Here is a 17819-nt window from a genome sequence, read left to right as displayed (position 1 = left end):
CGCAGTAACCTTGGCCTTGGAAGCCGCACTCCGAAGGCAAGGCTGAGAAAGCTGAAGCTTACTCAGCCTGCTGTTGCAGATGAACATCACGACTGATGGTTGCGATGTTCATCTGAGATGCGATTACATTGCAAATGCAGGGAGGAGGTGGTGTGCTCCTCCCCCTGCATTTCCATTGCTAAGGACGGCAGCAGTTTTGCATTTGCAATCCTTAGTGAATTAGGCCCACAGGGCCGTTTTCAATTGATTATCGCGCCAAATCTCAGTGATGTCACTGGTCTCTAGTGAATAAGGCTGCATTCTCAAGAAAATTCTTTCAGGTCACAAAATGGCTGCACGCACTGTGGCTAGGTGACAGGTGCCCTTCAATGAGGGCATTGTTAATAAATAGAAACTGCACCACTGCACAGATTTGTCCACCTCACCTTCCTTTATTGCTTTTAACAGGAAGTGTGGTACAGTATAGCCTATGGCCCTCATTCCGAGTTGTTCGCTCGCTAGCTGCTTTTAGCAGCATTGCACACTCTAGGCCGCCGCCCTCTGGGAGTGTATCTTAGCATAGCAGAATTGCGAACGAAAGATTAGCAAAACTGCTACTAAATAATTCTTTGCAGTTTCTGAGTAGCTCCGGACCTACTCACAGATTGCGATCACCTCAGTCCGTTTAGTTCCTGGTTTGACGTCACAAACACGCTCTGCGTTCGGCCAACCACTCCCCCGTTTCTCCAGACACTCCCGCGTTTTTCCCTGACACGCCTGCGTTTTTTTGCAAATGCCGGGAAAACGCTGAGTTGCCGCTTAGAAACGCCCCTTTCCTGTCAATCATTTACCGAACAGCAGTGCGACTTAAAAGCGCCGCAGAAGCCACAGCAAAACTGCTAAGTTTTTAGTTAAATAAATTTAATAATTTAAATTTGCAACAATTTGCAACAAATCGCAGCATAGCGAAAATCGGCAACGAGCGAACAACTCGGAATGACCCCCTACGTACAGTAGTATTGAATATACATGCTGACCATTTGGGAATTTGAGTAACAAGGGCAGCTGCCCCGTCCACCCCTGAGCACATGCGCGCAACACTAAAGACAGGTAAGGTGACAGTTTGTACAAGACACAAACACATCTTCCTGAGCCTGAGCACACCTCCAATGTCTGCCTCCGCAGAACTACAAAGTAGTCCGCATACACAGGAAGAAAAATGGGTTTTTAAAATAAACAACAGTAAATAACACGTTCCAGGTTCTAAAACCCTCCTTTTGACCATATCCCTCATTTATGGCCTGATATATTTTATGCACAGCAATTCCATAATCTCTCACCTTATTTATAAAACACCCTCAATCAATCACCTTCTACCTATCATTTTAGATGTGTTTAATTAATGCTAAGTCAATACTGATTGGTTGCTACAGGAAATTTCAACATTCTTTATAACGCTTGATACGAGCATCTCCCCCTCTGTTTAAAACTGACGGTACAAGTAGAGAGTAATGTATAGTTAACTTATGGGGTCTATGTACTAAGCCTTGGCGAGGGAGATAGTGGGCGGAGATAAATTGGGGTCTATTTGGATGGAGATAAACTCCCAACCAATCAGCTCCTAACTGCCCTGTTACAGGCTCTATTTGAAAAATGACAGTCAGGAGCTGATTGGCTGGTACTTTATCTCTGGCCACTTTATCTCTCTCCAAGGCATAGTAGATTGGCCCCTATTTAATTCCATATCAATGATGCCCTCTGTTAAGTCTTGCCCTAGACCAGTGGATCTTAAACTCAGTCCCCAGGATACCAAACAGTTCATGTTTTCCAGGTCACCTGTGGATCTTTAAAATGTGGCAGTTGGTCACACACCTGTACACCTGCTGGGTGACCTGGAAAACGTGAACTATTTGAGGGCTGAGGACAGAGTTTGAGAGACACTGCCCTAGACTTGTCGAATATGGCTTAATCAAAAGCCTGGTTTCTACGCACATTGTGCCACAAGTGTATACTCACCCATCAGTTGACGTGCCTTTTTTTCAGAAAATGGGCGACTGCATGGCGGTTTTGTTTGCTTTGAAGAAAATCGCCAATGAGTTCTTGTGAGTCCGATATTTTCCCTCTGACGGTGGTTCATGCTGAGGTGATTGAAGATTAAGAGGTGAAAAATGATGATGGTAATCAGGGGCAAGACGAAGAACAAGACGTTACGTGTCTGTATGATGCTCTTGTAAACAATATAGGGCTTTGGTTCGAGCATTTCACATACTGTGGATTCTAGGACAACTTCATCCTGAGAGGTGGCAGTGTAGTCCAAGATGCAGGCAGGCGTTTCTCCGTAGACAATAGCCACCGGTATAGTGCTGAGGAATGACAGTATCCAGATGAAGGCCAATAAGTAAGCCATGCGGGATTTCCGGAGTCCAGTAATGGACCACATTGGATGACATATGGCAAAATATCTCTCAGATGTAAAGGCAATGATTGTCCAGCTGGTGGTGGCACAGTAGACTTGTCTGACCATGAAGTATAGTTTGCACACAGTGTCAGAGAGTGCCCAAGGATAATATTGCCAGAAATATCGGTAGAGAGTCACCGGGATGGTAAGCAGTAGTAGGATGTCCGCCAGAGCCAAACTGAAGAGATAGAAGCGGATGGCACTTACTTTCATCCTTCGGTTTCTCATTAAAGTAAGGATGCTTAGCCCATTGGCCAGAACACCGAAGAGGAAGAGGAGACTGTAAAAGATGGTGGCAGGGATAGCCACATAATTAGGCTCCTGCTTTTGGGCACCAATGAAAAGGTGATGCAGTGTCCTACGGGTGCTGTTCCAGCCAACACTGTTATTCCATAAAGATTCATTGTGAAAATTAATGTGGTTTTGGCACTCGTTGAAAACAGCTGCTTTTGACTGGTTCATTTCAAGTCCGTGTCGAGTTTGGAGAGCTGAATAATACAAATAGAAGAAATTATTAGAAGAAGCAGAATTAAATAACGTTAGCAGAAAAATACATAATTGTACATTCAGTGCTAAGTAAAATTCACCATTAAAGGTGAAAAACAATAGGCCATGATTAAAGCAAAAATTACAGAATTACCCGGTAGTACAAATCCTTGATTGGCTTGATAAATTGATGTCTCTTTCATCAGCCAATATTAAAGAGTGAAAGGAATTGCCGGTAAATGAATGGAATAACTGCATAGTACTTGACTCAAATCCTTCATCTTAACATGAACAGTTAACATTCAACACAAAAGCCTCGATACTGGATGTATACTCGGTGTATACGCTGGCTGTTCTTGACTATTTTTAAAAAAGTCTTCTAACAACACAAAGCGTGTCAGTTATTAATGAGTGGAGCTACATCAGACAATTCCAACCTCTCACTTTTGGGAAACGGAGGAGTGGCGCCTCGCTCTCCCCGATCCCAAACGGCAGCAGGCTGTCAATCACTGACAGTCTGTAGCTGTATTGCGTCCAATGATGCAGGACCCAGGGGTGTATTGGCCATAGTGCTCACCAGGGAGATCCCCGGTAGGATAATGTGTCTGTGGGGCCTGTTTTGTGTGTTGTCATGTGGCCCAGCCCCCCACATGAAGGGCAGCCAACCGCACTCAGTACACTGCATTGTCCCCAGGCCCGGCGACAGGGGGGTTCAAAGGGGACACCAGTATCGAGGCCCCAAGGTTCTGAGTGCACTATTACTAAACATGGCTGCAGCATTAAAAACAGTCAGATCCTGCTGGCCTCTCGCTTGGTGCGATACGGAACAGTTGCTGAGGTAGGCAAAAGATAATAATTTGTAAGGGGCATCCCCCCCCTCTGGTGTCCCCTTGTCACCTGGTCCGGTCCCCGTGCTGCATATGTGTAACGTCATGATGCTATGCTATGCCCACTCACCCATCCGCACACCCGCACTTCCATGTTCTTTCCTTCCCTGCTGTGGCGTCCACTCGATCCACCGTAGAGGAGCAGGCTAGGAGGAACCGTCGCCAGGCAGGGCAGTAATAATACACACAAAGTCACTAAGACATAACAGCTGAAAGCTGCATGCATCCTGATCTCTGCCACTGTACACTACCAGGCTGCCTGTTGGTAAGTGACATATTTATTTTATACTATAGTAAGTAACATATGCTGCACTGCACACACCGGACAAATATGCATATATACTAAAACTACGCTCTACTTTACCACACTAAAAATACTTCATCACTCTAAAAAAGATTCATTGTGTGTGTATAACTGGCTCTTGTTTAAAACAAAAAAAACAACAAAAGTATATATATAATATTATACTGCATATATATATATATATATATATATATATATATATATACACACACATATATATGTGTGCGTATGTGTGTGCCTGTATATATATATATATATATATATATTCTCAAACAATTATAGGCAAGGTACTTTAAGGTCCTCTGGCTGTAATAATAGTGTAGCCCACTACAGTAAGGTCTGGGTCTGTGGTCGAGGGGGGGAGTGAGGCCCCAGACGTGTCAGTGTACCGGGCCCCAAGATTTCTGTTGCCGGCCCTGATTGTCCCCATTCATTCTTTTATTCCATCTCTGCAGTACAGCATCTCTGCCATCCAGTGATACTGCCCTGGCTACACGCAGGGGCGGATTGGGAACCAAAAGCGGCCCTGGAAAAATTTGTACCAGTGGCCCCACATGGGCAGCACCAGAGGTGTAAGGTCTAGCCATGGGCCATGGCAGCATCACCCTCCCCCCAAGACTTTCCAGATAGTGGGCATGTCTAGCATCAAGGGTGAAGTTAAAAGGAAATAAAATTAAATATTATGAGCATATTATATGATTAGTGATGAGCGGGTTCGGTTCCTCGGAATCCGAACCCCCCCGAACTTCACCCATTTTACATGGTTCCGAGGCAGACTCGGATCCTCCCGCCTTGCTCGGTTAACCCGAGCGCGCCCGAACGTCATCATCCCGCTGTCGAATTCTCGCGAGATTCGGATTCTATATAAGGAGCTGCGCGTCGCCGCCATTTTTCACTCGTGCATTGGAGATGATAGTGAGAGAACGTGGCTGGCGTCCTCTCAGTTTTGTTCAGGGGGCTGCAAATATCTGTGCTCACTGCTTTATTGTGGGGACTGGGGACCAGCAGTATTATATAGGAGGAGTACAGTGCAGAGTTTTGCTGACCAGTGACCACCAGTATTATACGTTCTCTGCCTGAAAAACGCTCCATATCTGTGCTCAGTGTGCTGCATATATCTGTGCTCACACTGCTTTATTGTGGGGACTGGGGACCACCAGTATTATATAGGAGGAGTACAGTGCAGAGTTTTGCTGACCAGTGACGACCAGTATTATACGTTCTCTGCCTTAAAAACGCTCCATATCTGTGCTCAGTGTGCTGCATATATCTGTGCTCACACTGCTTTATTGTGGGGACTGGGGACCACCAGTATTATATAGGAGGAGTACAGTGCAGAGTTTTGCTGACCAGTGACCACCAGTATTATACGTTCTCTGCCTGAAAAACGCTCCATATCTGTGCTCAGTGTGCTGCATATATCTGTGCTCACACTGCTTTATTGTGGGGACTGGGGACCACCAGTATTATATAGGAGGAGTACAGTGCAGAGTTTTGCTGACCAGTGACCACCAATATTATACGTTCTCTGCCTGAAAAACGCTCCATATCTGTGCTCAGTGTGCTGCATATATCTGTGCTCACACTGCTTTATTGTGGGGACTGGGGACCACCAGTATTATATAGGAGGAGTACAGTGCAGAGTTTTGCTGACCAGTGACCACCAGTATTATACGTTCTCTGCCTGAAAAACGCTTCATATCTGTGCTCAGTGTGCTGCATATATCTGTGCTCACACTGCTTTATTGTGGGGACTGGGGACCACCAGTATTATATAGGAGGAGTACAGTGCAGAGTTTTGGTGACCAGTGACCACCAGTATTATATGTTCTCTGCCTGAAACACGCTCCATATCTGTGCTCAGTGTGCTGCATAAATCTGTGCTCACACTGCTTTATTGTGGGGACTGGGGACCACCAGTATTATATAGGAGGAGTACAGTGCAGAGTTTTGCTGACCAGTGACCACCAGTATTATACGTTCTCTGCCTGAAAAACGCTCCATATCTGTGCTGCATTGTAGTATATAGAAGGAGTACAGTGCATAATTTTGCTGACCAACAGTATATAATATATAGCAGTACGGTACAGAAGGCCACTGCTCTACCTACCTCTGTGTCGTCAAGTATACTATCCATCCATACCTGTGGTGCATTTCAGTTTTGCACAGTTTGCTGACCACCAGTATATAATATATAGCAGTACGGTACAGAAGGCCACTGCTCTACCTACCTCTGTGTCGTCAAGTATACTATCCATCCATACCTGTGGTGCATTTCAGTTGTGCGCAGTATATATAGTAGTAGGCCATTGCTATTGATACTGGCATATAATTCCACACATTAAAAAATGGAGAACAAAAATGTGGAGGGTAAAATAGGGAAAGATCAAGATCCACTTCCACCTCGTGGTGAAGCTGCTGCCACTAGTCATGGCCGAGACGATGAAATGCCATCAACGTCGTCTGCCAAGGCTGATGCCCAATGTCATAGTAGAGAGCATGTAAAATCCAAAAAACAAAAGTTCAGTAAAATAACCCAAAAATCAAAATTAAAAGCGTCTGAGGAGAAGCGTAAACTTGCCAAAATGCCATTTACGACACGGAGTGGCAAGGAACGGCTGAGGCCCTGGCCTATGTTCATGGCTAGTGGTTCAGCTTCACATGAGGATGGAAGCACTCATCCTCTCGCTAGAAAAATGAAAAGACTTAAGCTGGCAAAAGCACAGCAAAGAACTGTGCGTTCATCTAAATCACAAATCCCCAAGGAGAGTCCAATTGTGTCGGCTGCGATGCCTGACCTTCCCAACACTGGACGGGAAGAGGTGGCGCCTCCCACCATTTGCACGCCCCCTGCAAGTGCTGGAAGGAGCACCCGCAGTCCAGTTCCTGATAGTCAAATTGAAGATGTCACTGTTGAAGTACACCAGGATGAGGATATGGGTGTTGCTGGCGCTGAGGAGGAAATTGACAAGGAGGATTCTGATGGTGAGGTGGTTTGTTTAAGTCAGGCACCCGGGGAGACACCTGATGTCCGTGGGATGAATATGGCCATTGACATGCCTGGTCAACTTACAAAAAAAATCACCTCTTCGGTGTGGAATTATTCTAACAGAAATGCGGACAACAGGTGTCAAGTCGTGCGTTGCCTTTGTCAAGTCGTGCGTTGCCTTTGTCAAGCTGTAATAAGTAGGGGTAAGGACGTTAACCACCTCGGTACATCCTCCCTTATACGTCACCTGGAGCGCATTCATCAGAAGTCATTGACAAGTTCAAAAACTTTGGATGACAGCGGAAGCAGTCCACTGACCACTAAATCCCTTCCTCTTGTAACCAAGCTACTGCAAACCACACCACCAACTCCCTCAGTGTCAATTTCCTCCTTACACAGGAAAGCCAATAGTCCTGCAGGCCATGTCACTGTCAAGTCTGACGAGTCCTCTCCTGCCTGGGATTCCTCCGATGCATCCTTGAGTGTAACGCCTACTGCTGCTGGCGCTGCTGTTGTTGCTGCTGGGAGTCGATCGTCATCCCAGAGGGGAAGTCGGAAGACAACTTGTACTACTTCCAGTAAGCAATTGACTGTCCAACAGTCCTTTGCGAGGAAGATGAAATATCACAGCAGTCATCCTGCTGCAAAGCGGATAACTCAGGCCTTGGCAGCCTGGGCGGTGAGAAACGTGTTTCCGGTATCCACCGTTAATTCACAGGCAACTACAGACTTGATTGAGGTACTGTGTCCCCGGTACCAAATACCATCTAGGTCCATTTCTCTAGGCAGGCGATACCAAAAATGTACACAGACCTCAGAATAAGAGTCACCAGTGTCCTAAAAAATACAGTTGTACCCAATGTCCACTTAACCACGGACATGTGGACAAGTGGAGCAGGGCAGACTCAGGACTATATGACTGTGACAGCCCACTGGGTAGATGTATTGCCTCCCGCAGCAAGAACAGCAGCGGCGGCACCAGTAGCAGCATCTCGCAAACGCCAACTCGTTCCTAGGCAGGCTACGCTTTGTATCACCGCTTTCCATAAGAGGCACACAGCTGACAACCTCTTACGGAAACTGAGGAACATCATCGCAGAATGGCTTACCCCAATTGGACTCTCCTGGGGATTTGTGACATCGGACAACGCCACCAATATTGTGCGTGCATTACATCTGGGCAAATTCCAGCACGTCCCATGTTTTGCACATACATTGAATTTGGTGGTGCAGAATTATTTAAAAACCGACAGGGGCGTGCAAGAGATGCTGTCGGTGGCCCGAAGAATTGCGGGCCACTTTCGGCATTCAGCCACCGCGTGCCGAAGACTGGAGCACCAGCAAACAGTCCTGAACCTGCCCTGCCATCATCTGAAGCAAGAGGTGGTAACGAGGTGGAATTCAACCCTCTATATGCTTCAGAGGATGGAGGAGCAGCAAAAGGCCATTCAAGCCTATACATCTGCCTATGAAATAGGCAAAGGAGGGGGAATGCACCTGACTCAAGCGCAGTGGAGAATGATTTCAACGTTGTGCAAGGTTTTGCAACCCTTTGAACTTGCCACACGTGAAGTCAGTTCAGACACTGCCAGCCTGAGTCAGGTCATTCCCCTCATCAGGCTTTTGCAGAAGAAGCTGGAGACATTGAAGGAGGAGCTAAAACAGAGCGATTCCACTAGGCATGTGGGATTTGTGGATGGAGCCCTTAATTCGCTTAACCAGGATCAGTGATCGCAAAAACGCGGCATAGCGCGTATTTTACCCGATATTAAGGTCCAGGGACTCACTTTTTCTAAATGGGCGGGTCCCCGGGGACGCGCTCCACTGGGATTGGCTGGAGGTGTAATGATTGATTTCTACCTTGTCCGGCTGCAGAGAGAACTAAATATGTGGAGTAGGAGCCTCTTGGTCAAGGGAGACATCAATCATTACACCTCTAGCCAATCTGAGTGGAGCGCGTCCCCAGCAGGGACACACCCCTTTAGAAAAAGTGTATTTGACTCTTCCCTGCTTCCCGGGCGCTCTGGCTGGCCGTGACAGTGAGTGACTGTGACCGTCTGTGTATTCATAAGTAACCCAGCAGCTAGTGCCATGAATCACATGGGGGAGGGGGGCCACGCACCTCTGATGTCCTGCATGCTTCAGTAAGCGCAGCTGCAGCGGGGATGGGGTTGGGGAGTATGTCCAGGAGCACACCGCACAGGAGGATCAGGCAGTGAAGGAGGGAAAGGGCGGCTACAGTGCACTACCGCACGTCACTGCTAGTGTTCGCATCCCCTAGCAAAGTCCGTCCTTGATCCTCTCCATGTAATACATCACAAAGCTCTCGCTGTACACACTCCCTCACCACCCGTGATTTATGGAGATCAGCGGCAGCCGCCCTCTGCTTGATTTATTAGGCTGTGCTGGGAACGGAGCTCGGAGGTGGTGGGGGAGGGCTGCAGTGTCCATACAGGTATTACTGTGTGCAGCCAGCTCCCAGCATAGGCCAGGGGTGAGGCTGCTCTGAACGTTCAGCTCATGGAGCCCAAGAGGCTGAGCTGCAGGGAGACATGTAATAGTAGCCAGTAGCAACAGCAGCTTGTATCCTGTCCCCTCTCTCTCTCTCCCTGGCCATATTACACCATCTCTAGCCTGCACATCAAGTAGTGGGGGTCTGAGGTGGTGTCTGCAATGTGTAAGTGATGCTCTACATGGTGCACTGTGTGTAACGTGCTCTACCTGGCGCACTGTGTGTAACGTGCTCTACCTGGCGCACTGTGTGTAACGTGCTCTATCTGGCGCACTGTGTGTAATGTGCTCTATCTGGCGCACTGTGTGTAACGTGCTCTATCTGGCGCATTGTGTGTAACGTGCTCTATCTGGCGCACTGTGTGTAATGTGCTCTATCTGGCGCACTGTGTGTAATGTGCTCTATCTGGTGCAATCTGTATAACATGCTCTATCTGGCGCACTGTGTATAACGTGCTCTATCTGGTGTAATGTGCTCTATCTGGCGCATTGTGTATAATGTGCTCTATCTGGTGTAATGTGCTCTATCTGGCGCATTGTGTATAATGTGCTCTATCTGGTGCAATCTGTATAACATGCTCTATCTGGCGCACTGTGTGTAACGTGCTCTATCTGGCGCACTGTGTGTAACGTGCTCTATCTGGCGCATTGTGTGTAACGTGCTCTATCTGGCGCACTGTGTGTAATGTGCTCTATCTGGCGCACTGTGTGTAATGTGCTCTATCTGGTGCAATCTGTATAACATGCTCTATCTGGCGCACTGTGTATAACGTGCTCTATCTGGTGTAATGTGCTCTATCTGGCGCATTGTGTATAATGTGCTCTATCTGGTGTAATGTGCTCTATCTGGCGCATTGTGTATAATGTGCTCTATCTGGTGCAATCTGTATAACGTGCTCTATCTGGTGTAATGTGCTCTATCTGGCGCATTGTGTGTAACGTGCTCTACCTGTCGCATTGTGTATGATGTGTTCTATCTGGCGCACTGTGTGTAATGTGCTCTACCTGTCGCATTGTGTATGATGTGTTCTATCTGGAGCAATGTGTATAACGTGCTCTAACTGGCGCAGTGTGTATAAGCGGCACTACTGTGTGGCGTAATGTGAATTGGCACTATTGTGTGGCCGCGCCCCTTCCCCATGAAGCCACGCCCCTAAATTTTTGCGGCGCGCCTGCGGCGCGCACTGCCTGTAGTCATGGAGGTGGGGCAGCATTTCACTTTCTGCCAAAGGACACCAAAATGTCTAGTTACAGCTCTGGTGCAGGGTGTCCTGCATGCTACACAACCCAGCAGCATTGTCACCCCCCCCCCCCCCTTCCCCCTTGCAACTCTATTTTGTGGTGTCCAAATAAGATTAAGATCAATAAGAACCTTTAACCCAATGGGACCCAGAAAAGGACCGGTTGGACCCCAATTTTTAAAAGTGAGGGGTCCCTGGGACCCACTTTTTGTGGGGCTCAGCGCGATCACTGAGGATTCACGGGTGGTCAATCTGTTGAAATCAGAGCACTACATTTTGGCCACCGTGCTCGATCCTAGATTTAAAACCTACGTTGTATCTCTCTTTCCGGCAGACACAAGTCTGCAGAGGTTCAAAGACCTGCTGGTGAGAAAATTGTCAAGTCAAGCGGAACGTGACCCGTCAACAGCTCCTCCTTCACATTCTCCCGCAACTGGGGGTGCGAGGAAAAGGCTAAGAATTCCGAGCCCACCCGCTGGCGGTGATGCAGGGCAGTCTGGAGCGAGTGCTGACATCTGGTCCGGACTGAAGGACCTGCCAACATGTCGTCTACTGTCACTGCATCCAAGTAGGCACGTCAGACAGTCCGTACGTGTACTGGCAGGAAAAAGAGGCAATTTGGAGGCCCTTGCAGAAACTGGCTTTATTTTACCTAAGTTGCCCCCCCCTCCAGTGTGTACTCCGAAAGAGTGTTTAGTGCAGCCGCTCACCTTGTCAGCAATCGGCGTATGAGGTTACTTCCAGAAAATGTGGAGAAGATGATGTTCATCAAAATGATTTATAATCAATTCCTCCGTGGAGACATTCACCAGCAATTGCCTCCAGAAAGTACACAGGTACCTGAGATGGTGGATTCCAGTGGGGACGAATTAATAATCTGTGAGGAGGGGGATGTACACAGTGAAAGGGGTGAGGAATCAGACGATGAGTAGGAGGTGGACATCTTGCCTCTGTAGAGCCAGTTTGTGCAAGGAGAGATTGATTGCTTCTTTTTTTGGTGGAGGCCCAAACCAACCAGTCATTTCAGTCACAGTTGTGTGGCAGACCCTGTCGCTGAAATGATGGGTTTGTTAAAGTGTGCATTTCCTGTTTATACAACATAAGGGTGGGTGGGAGGGCCCAAGGACAATTCCATCTTGCACCTCTTTTTTCTTTCATTTTTCTTTGCATCATGTGCTGTTTGCGGACTATTTTTTTGAAGTGCCATCCTGCCTGACACTGCAGTGCCACTCCTAGATGGGCCAGGTGTTTGTGTCGGCCACTTGTGTCGCTTAGATTAGTCATCCAGCGACCTCGGTGCAAATTTTAGGACTAAAAATAATATTGTGAGGTGTGAGGTGTCCAAAATAGACTGAAAATGAGTGGAAATTATGGTTATTGAGGTTAATAATACTATGGGATCAAAATGACCCCCAAATTCTATGATTTAAGCTGTTTTTGAGGGTTTTTTGTAAAAAAACACCCGAATCCAAAACACACCCGAATCCGACAAAAAATTTTCAGTGAGGTTTTGCCAAAACGCTTCCGAATCCAAAACACGGCCGCGGAACCGAATCCAGAACCAAAACCCGAAAAATTTCCGGTGCACATCACTATATATGATACACCTTTAGAATGTAGGAAACTATATAATTCTTTAGAAATATATATTTTCTTGCTTATTAAACCAACCGTATCCCAATAACTATTCACTCAATCTTATATGTCAGCCAAGCAGGCAGACAGAGCATACACTAGATCATCTGCATTCACAGGCTAAGTGGCAAAGTAATTTTCATATATGCAAATTATTTTGCATCTTATTCATTATGTCTATAAATAGGACCACATGTCCTCAAACAAAACAGGCCCCAAGGATGCGTCGGCCCACCGGGAATCTTCCCTGTGAGACCTATGTCCAATCCGCCTCTGGCTACACGGTATGCTATAACTCTTGTGCTGCCCGTGTCAGGCCACTTCCTCAAAATTTTACAGGGCCACTTTTAGTGGCATAGTTTACTTGACGACACAGAGGTAGAGCAGTGGACTACTGAACCGTACTGCTATATATATATACTGGTGGTCACAGCAACATTCTGCACTGTCCCCTCCTACTATATACTGCGCAGAACTAAAATGCAACACAGGTATGGATGCATAGTATACTTGACGTTGACACAGAGGTAGAGCAGTGGACTACTGTACCGTACTGCTATATATATACTGGTGGTCACAGCAACATTCTGCACTGTCCCCTCCTACTATATACTGCGCACAACTTAAATGCAGCACAGGTATGGATGCATATGTCAAAGTCGAAAAATATTGCAGTACACGCATCACGTACAAACTACACACAGATGGCCTCCGTGCGCGTACTTGCTCTGCCGTGCGTGCGCATATTCGCAATTTGCGTATGGTCGCTCCCGTGGACCTGCGTATTAGCGCGTGGTATGAGTATTTACGGTAGAGTTTGTGAACGCATGGAAAAGCCTTCAAAACACATTACATATTTAATCCAAATAGTGCACATTTTACACATAGCCTCCCTGCACCACAGCAGCAAGTTACAGCAGTTTAAATGGTTTCAGAACAAAGGGATTCACCTTTACAGAATAGGAGGGGACAGACTAAGGTTATAAGGTGGTGTTTGGTATCCAGTTGTAGGGTATTTTAAGGGTAATATTCCGGTGTTGGTCTGCAGCAGATCGCATGTTCCTGCGGATAGTTATGCGCAGGAGCAGAAAATAGATATAAACTGTATTTACTGTACATTATGTATGCGGCGGGAATCCAGAGGAGACCACCCACAAGAGCAGTTGGAACAGACATTGCCCACCTATTCAAACCGACCTATGACCTCTCCTATACTGTAAATGACCATCCCTGTGTCCAATGGACAAAGATATTACAGTATCCATTGTGTTAAGTTTTGGAAGAATTGTATAAAGAGAGCCTGCTGCAGGCCTGGTCAGACACAAGACTCACAAAGTTATCTATCAGATGACCGAGGACCAGACTGGGTAGCGCAGCGAATCCAATCACGTATGTACCATTGACTGTAGCCATTATTCTGTTGTATTGTATTGTATTGTTTATATTGTAACCCCCTTTCAGTAATAATATGCTGTGGTGTCGGAACCCAGCAGTTTAATTACAATCTGGTGTCGTGTCTTCCTTTCCCTGCTAAGGTTTAAAGTGTATTACTATCGCATGCATAGCTGTTAAGGGTTTGCGGTGTATCTCTGGGTGTGTACGCGCTGTGTGTACTTTGTACCATCAGCGCGGCAGTTGTACGCAAAGTCCGTACACGGTACGGGACTCTGTACGCTAATAGCGTAAAAAGTACGTAGAGTGTGTATTAAGTATAGTGGCCGCAGCGGCTCCATGGTAAAGTGTATTTAAAGTGTGTTTAAGGTATAGCTTTTCATTCCTGTATATAAATCAGCATTATCACATAGTATACTTGACGTCGACACAGAGGTAGAGCAGTGGGCTACCGTACCGTACTGCTATATATATACTGGTGGTCACAGCAAAATTCTGCACTGTCCTCCTACTATGTATACTACAATGCAGCACAGATATGGAGCGTCTTGTTAACCAGCACAACAGCATTGAAGGTCGCCGAAAGAGAGACTTGGATCCACTCGTCCCACTGCAAGAAGGTCGCTGACCCGGAGAGAACTCGTGACAAAGAGCAGAGTGTAGAGAACCTCGTATCACTGGAGTGTCTGTTCCGGGAAAGTTGAGAGGCAGGACTGTTGAAGGGCATCTGAGCACAGAGAGTAACAAGATCTAGAACGGTTGTCGTACCATTTTCTTTTTTTTCACCTCCCCCTGCATTTTCCTTTCTTTTCTCCTTCTTGTTTTCCTCCTTTCCCTTAACGAAATGGATCGATCACAAGAGACTGCGGTTCGGGTTCTGTTAATAATTCTGGTTTTGATCAGGACAGTTTGTTATGGTGAGGGTCCCAGAGAGGTCGAGCAGGGATCTGGAATGGGTTCTGATGGCGAGTATCAATTTGTAGGATCTCAGGAGCAGCACATCACTTTAGTAAAGGCTGGCATCAGTAAGCGCTCTTGTAGTCAGGGAGCTCGGAGGCACTGTGAGGGGTTATTGTCTAATGAATATTGTATTTGTAGGAATTGTGAGAATATAGTAGAGGATGGGTGCATCCAGAGATGTCAGTCCAACCTTAATATCGACATGGACCGTCATCCGTTGAGTGATTACCACTAACTAGTGGGTAAGGTCTTAAACCAGACAGAATGCTGGGTATGCTCACAGGTACCTCAAGGTCAGAGTAAGTCAGGATTAGTACCGTACCCTTTAGCAATAGATGAGGTACTCGAATTACGGGGTGGGAGACCGGTGGACAAGAAATTCAATATTTCTAGGCCCCCTAGTTTGAAGCTCCACCAGTATCATGTAGACAGGTCCTTACTGTGCTTTAATATTTCCAATTACCGAAAACCGGGAAATTGGGAAGTGACGTGGAATAACCAGACAATGACCTGTTCATACAGAGCTGATAGGATACCCATAGACTCTGAACTTGTACGCCAAATAGCCAACAGTGGAAGGTATTTTCGGTATAGGTATACTCGTGGAAACAAGACCATGTGGGTTGGAAAAGTATCACCAGGGTATTGTGCCCATATCATCCAGCCCGATACTTGTACTGAGCAGATGGGAGAACTAGGGATTGGTTTCTTTACTTGGAAAGTTTGTAATATGGTGATGTTATATTTTGTCCCCTATGTTCTCCCAGATGATGCCTATTTTATATGTGGGAGGAAGGCGTACAAGTGGCTTGCCCCGAGCTCAGAGGGATTGTGTTACATTGGGAGAGTACTGCCAGAGGTCATGACCATAACCCATGATAAGATGAAAGACGTTCACCACAGTGCTCAGGCTCCTTATACTCATACTCACTATGAACATATCATCAAGAGACACCTCATAGATAGGACAGAGCACGCAGCCTCTGATTTGATCCAGGAATCCACCGGGATTCAGTTCCTTCTCGCATTAGACATCACCCGTACTGCCAGAGGAACTATAAATTATAGGTATATCCACGCGCTAGCGAACTTGATAGACAATATCACTGAGATGTATGACGACACCTTCAGGTATACGAGAAGGGAGTTACAAGCCTACAAGAAGGAACTGATTCAGCACAGGATGGTCCTTAATTATGTCACAGCCGTGACAGGTGGGTACTGTGTTACTCTGGCAACTCAATATGGTGTGAAGTGCTGTACATATATCACGAACAGCACTGACGACCCCACGGAGATCAACGATCAAAAGATGGATGATATCTTGCAGTTGAAGTGGGAGTTCAGGAGGAAGCACAACCTTACCTTAGCGACTGTGAGTAATGAACTGACCGGCTGGGTCTCATGGTTGTACCCACGCAATTGGTTCTCAGGTTTAGGAGAGTGGGCTCAAAATGTCATCATGAGTGTAGGGAAGTTTCTCCTTTGTATCCTGGGAGTCGTCATAATTATTGGTTCGATATTTATGTGTGTTCGAATTCTAATGCGGCGCAAGCACGGCACAAAGTTGATGAGTCTAAGGAGCGAGGGCGCTGTTATAGCAGCAGATTTCATTTACGACCCATCCATAGAGACAGTGTTATGATAAGGATTGCAAATGAATTTCATGGCCTGTGTCTTTCACCCGTTTTTCTTTGGTCTCCCCCTCTGCCCAGATACACCCATCCGGAAAAGACATCAGCCTTACCCAAAATGTTTATGTGAATGTATTTTTATATATGTGTCTTATCTTCATCTCTGCGACCTTAAGTTAATGACACACATAGTCGACAAGTGATATACACATATACTAGCACTCACATATGTTCCCCCCTCCGTGTATCATCAACTAAATGTGCACCCCATTTGTTGGAACAAGAAGCCGAAAAGAGCTCGGTAGTGTTTGTTGGCCCATTTACAGACCCTTGGTACGGGATAAGAAGGATTTAATGTATACTTCGCAGTACCTCGAAGCTTATTTAGAACATATACGGCACGATGATACATGCCCCTAAGACATGGATTCATACATACATGCTTTTTACTATCCCACTAGGTCATACATTTCCCACCTACAACTCTCCTCGATCATCCAAGCTTCTGTAGATATTGTATTGATATTTTTCTGTTTAGTGATTAGATAGTGGCAGTTATTGGTGACTGCCAAAGGGTGGACTGTCAAAGTCGAAAAATATTGCAGTACACACATCACGTACAAACTACAGACAGATGGCCTCCGTGCGCGTACTTGCTCTGCCGTGCGTGCGCATATTCGCAATTTGCGTATGGTCGCTCCCGCGGACCTGCGTATTAGTGCGTGGTATGAGTATTTATGGTAGAGTTTGTGAACGCATGGAAAAGCCATCAAAACACATTACATATTTAATCCAAATAGTGCACATTTTACACATAGCCTCCCTGCACCACAGCAGCAAGATACAGCAGTTTAAATGGTTTCAGAACAAAGGGATTCACCTTTACAGGATAGGAGGGGACAGACTAAGGTTATAAGGTGGTGTTTGGTATCCAGCTGTAGGGTATTTTAAGGGTAATATTCCGGTGTTGGTCTGCAGCAGATCGCATGTTCCTGCGGATAGTTATGTGCAGGAGCAGAAAATAGATATAAACTGTATTTACTGTACATTATGTATGCGGTGGGAATCCAGAGGAGGCCACCCACAAGAGCAGTTGGAACAGACATCGCCCACCTATTCAAACCGACCTATGACCTCTCCTGTACTGTAAATGACCATCCCTGTGTCCAATGGACAAAGAGATTACAGTATCCATTGTGTTAAGTTTTGGAAGAATTGTATAAAGAGAGCCTGCTGCAGGCCTGGTCAGACACAAGACTCACAAAGTTATCTATCAGATGACCGAGGCCCAGACTGGGTAGCGCAGCGAATCCAATCATGTATGTACCATTGACTGTAGCCAT

The 17819-nt window shown here is 46.4% G+C and overlaps 1 protein-coding gene across 1 annotated transcript in view; it reads right to left on the bottom strand.

Moving 5' to 3' along the window:
- LOC135056777 (neurotensin receptor type 1-like) overlaps positions 1-17819 on the bottom strand; it is a 96639-nt gene that overhangs the window by 28032 nt on the left and 50788 nt on the right. The window contains exon 2 of the mRNA XM_063962350.1: positions 1996-2925. Coding sequence (XP_063818420.1) covers positions 1996-2899 — 904 coding nt within the window. The 5' untranslated portion in view covers positions 2900-2925. The remainder of the gene's footprint in view (positions 1-1995; positions 2926-17819) is intronic.

Source organism: Pseudophryne corroboree, chromosome 3 (genome assembly GCF_028390025.1).
Source record: "Pseudophryne corroboree isolate aPseCor3 chromosome 3, aPseCor3.hap2, whole genome shotgun sequence".
Classification (NCBI taxonomy): domain Eukaryota; kingdom Metazoa; phylum Chordata; class Amphibia; order Anura; family Myobatrachidae; genus Pseudophryne; species Pseudophryne corroboree.
Note: the sequence above shows the minus strand (reverse complement) of the source record. Positions and strands in the feature narration are given on the sequence as shown.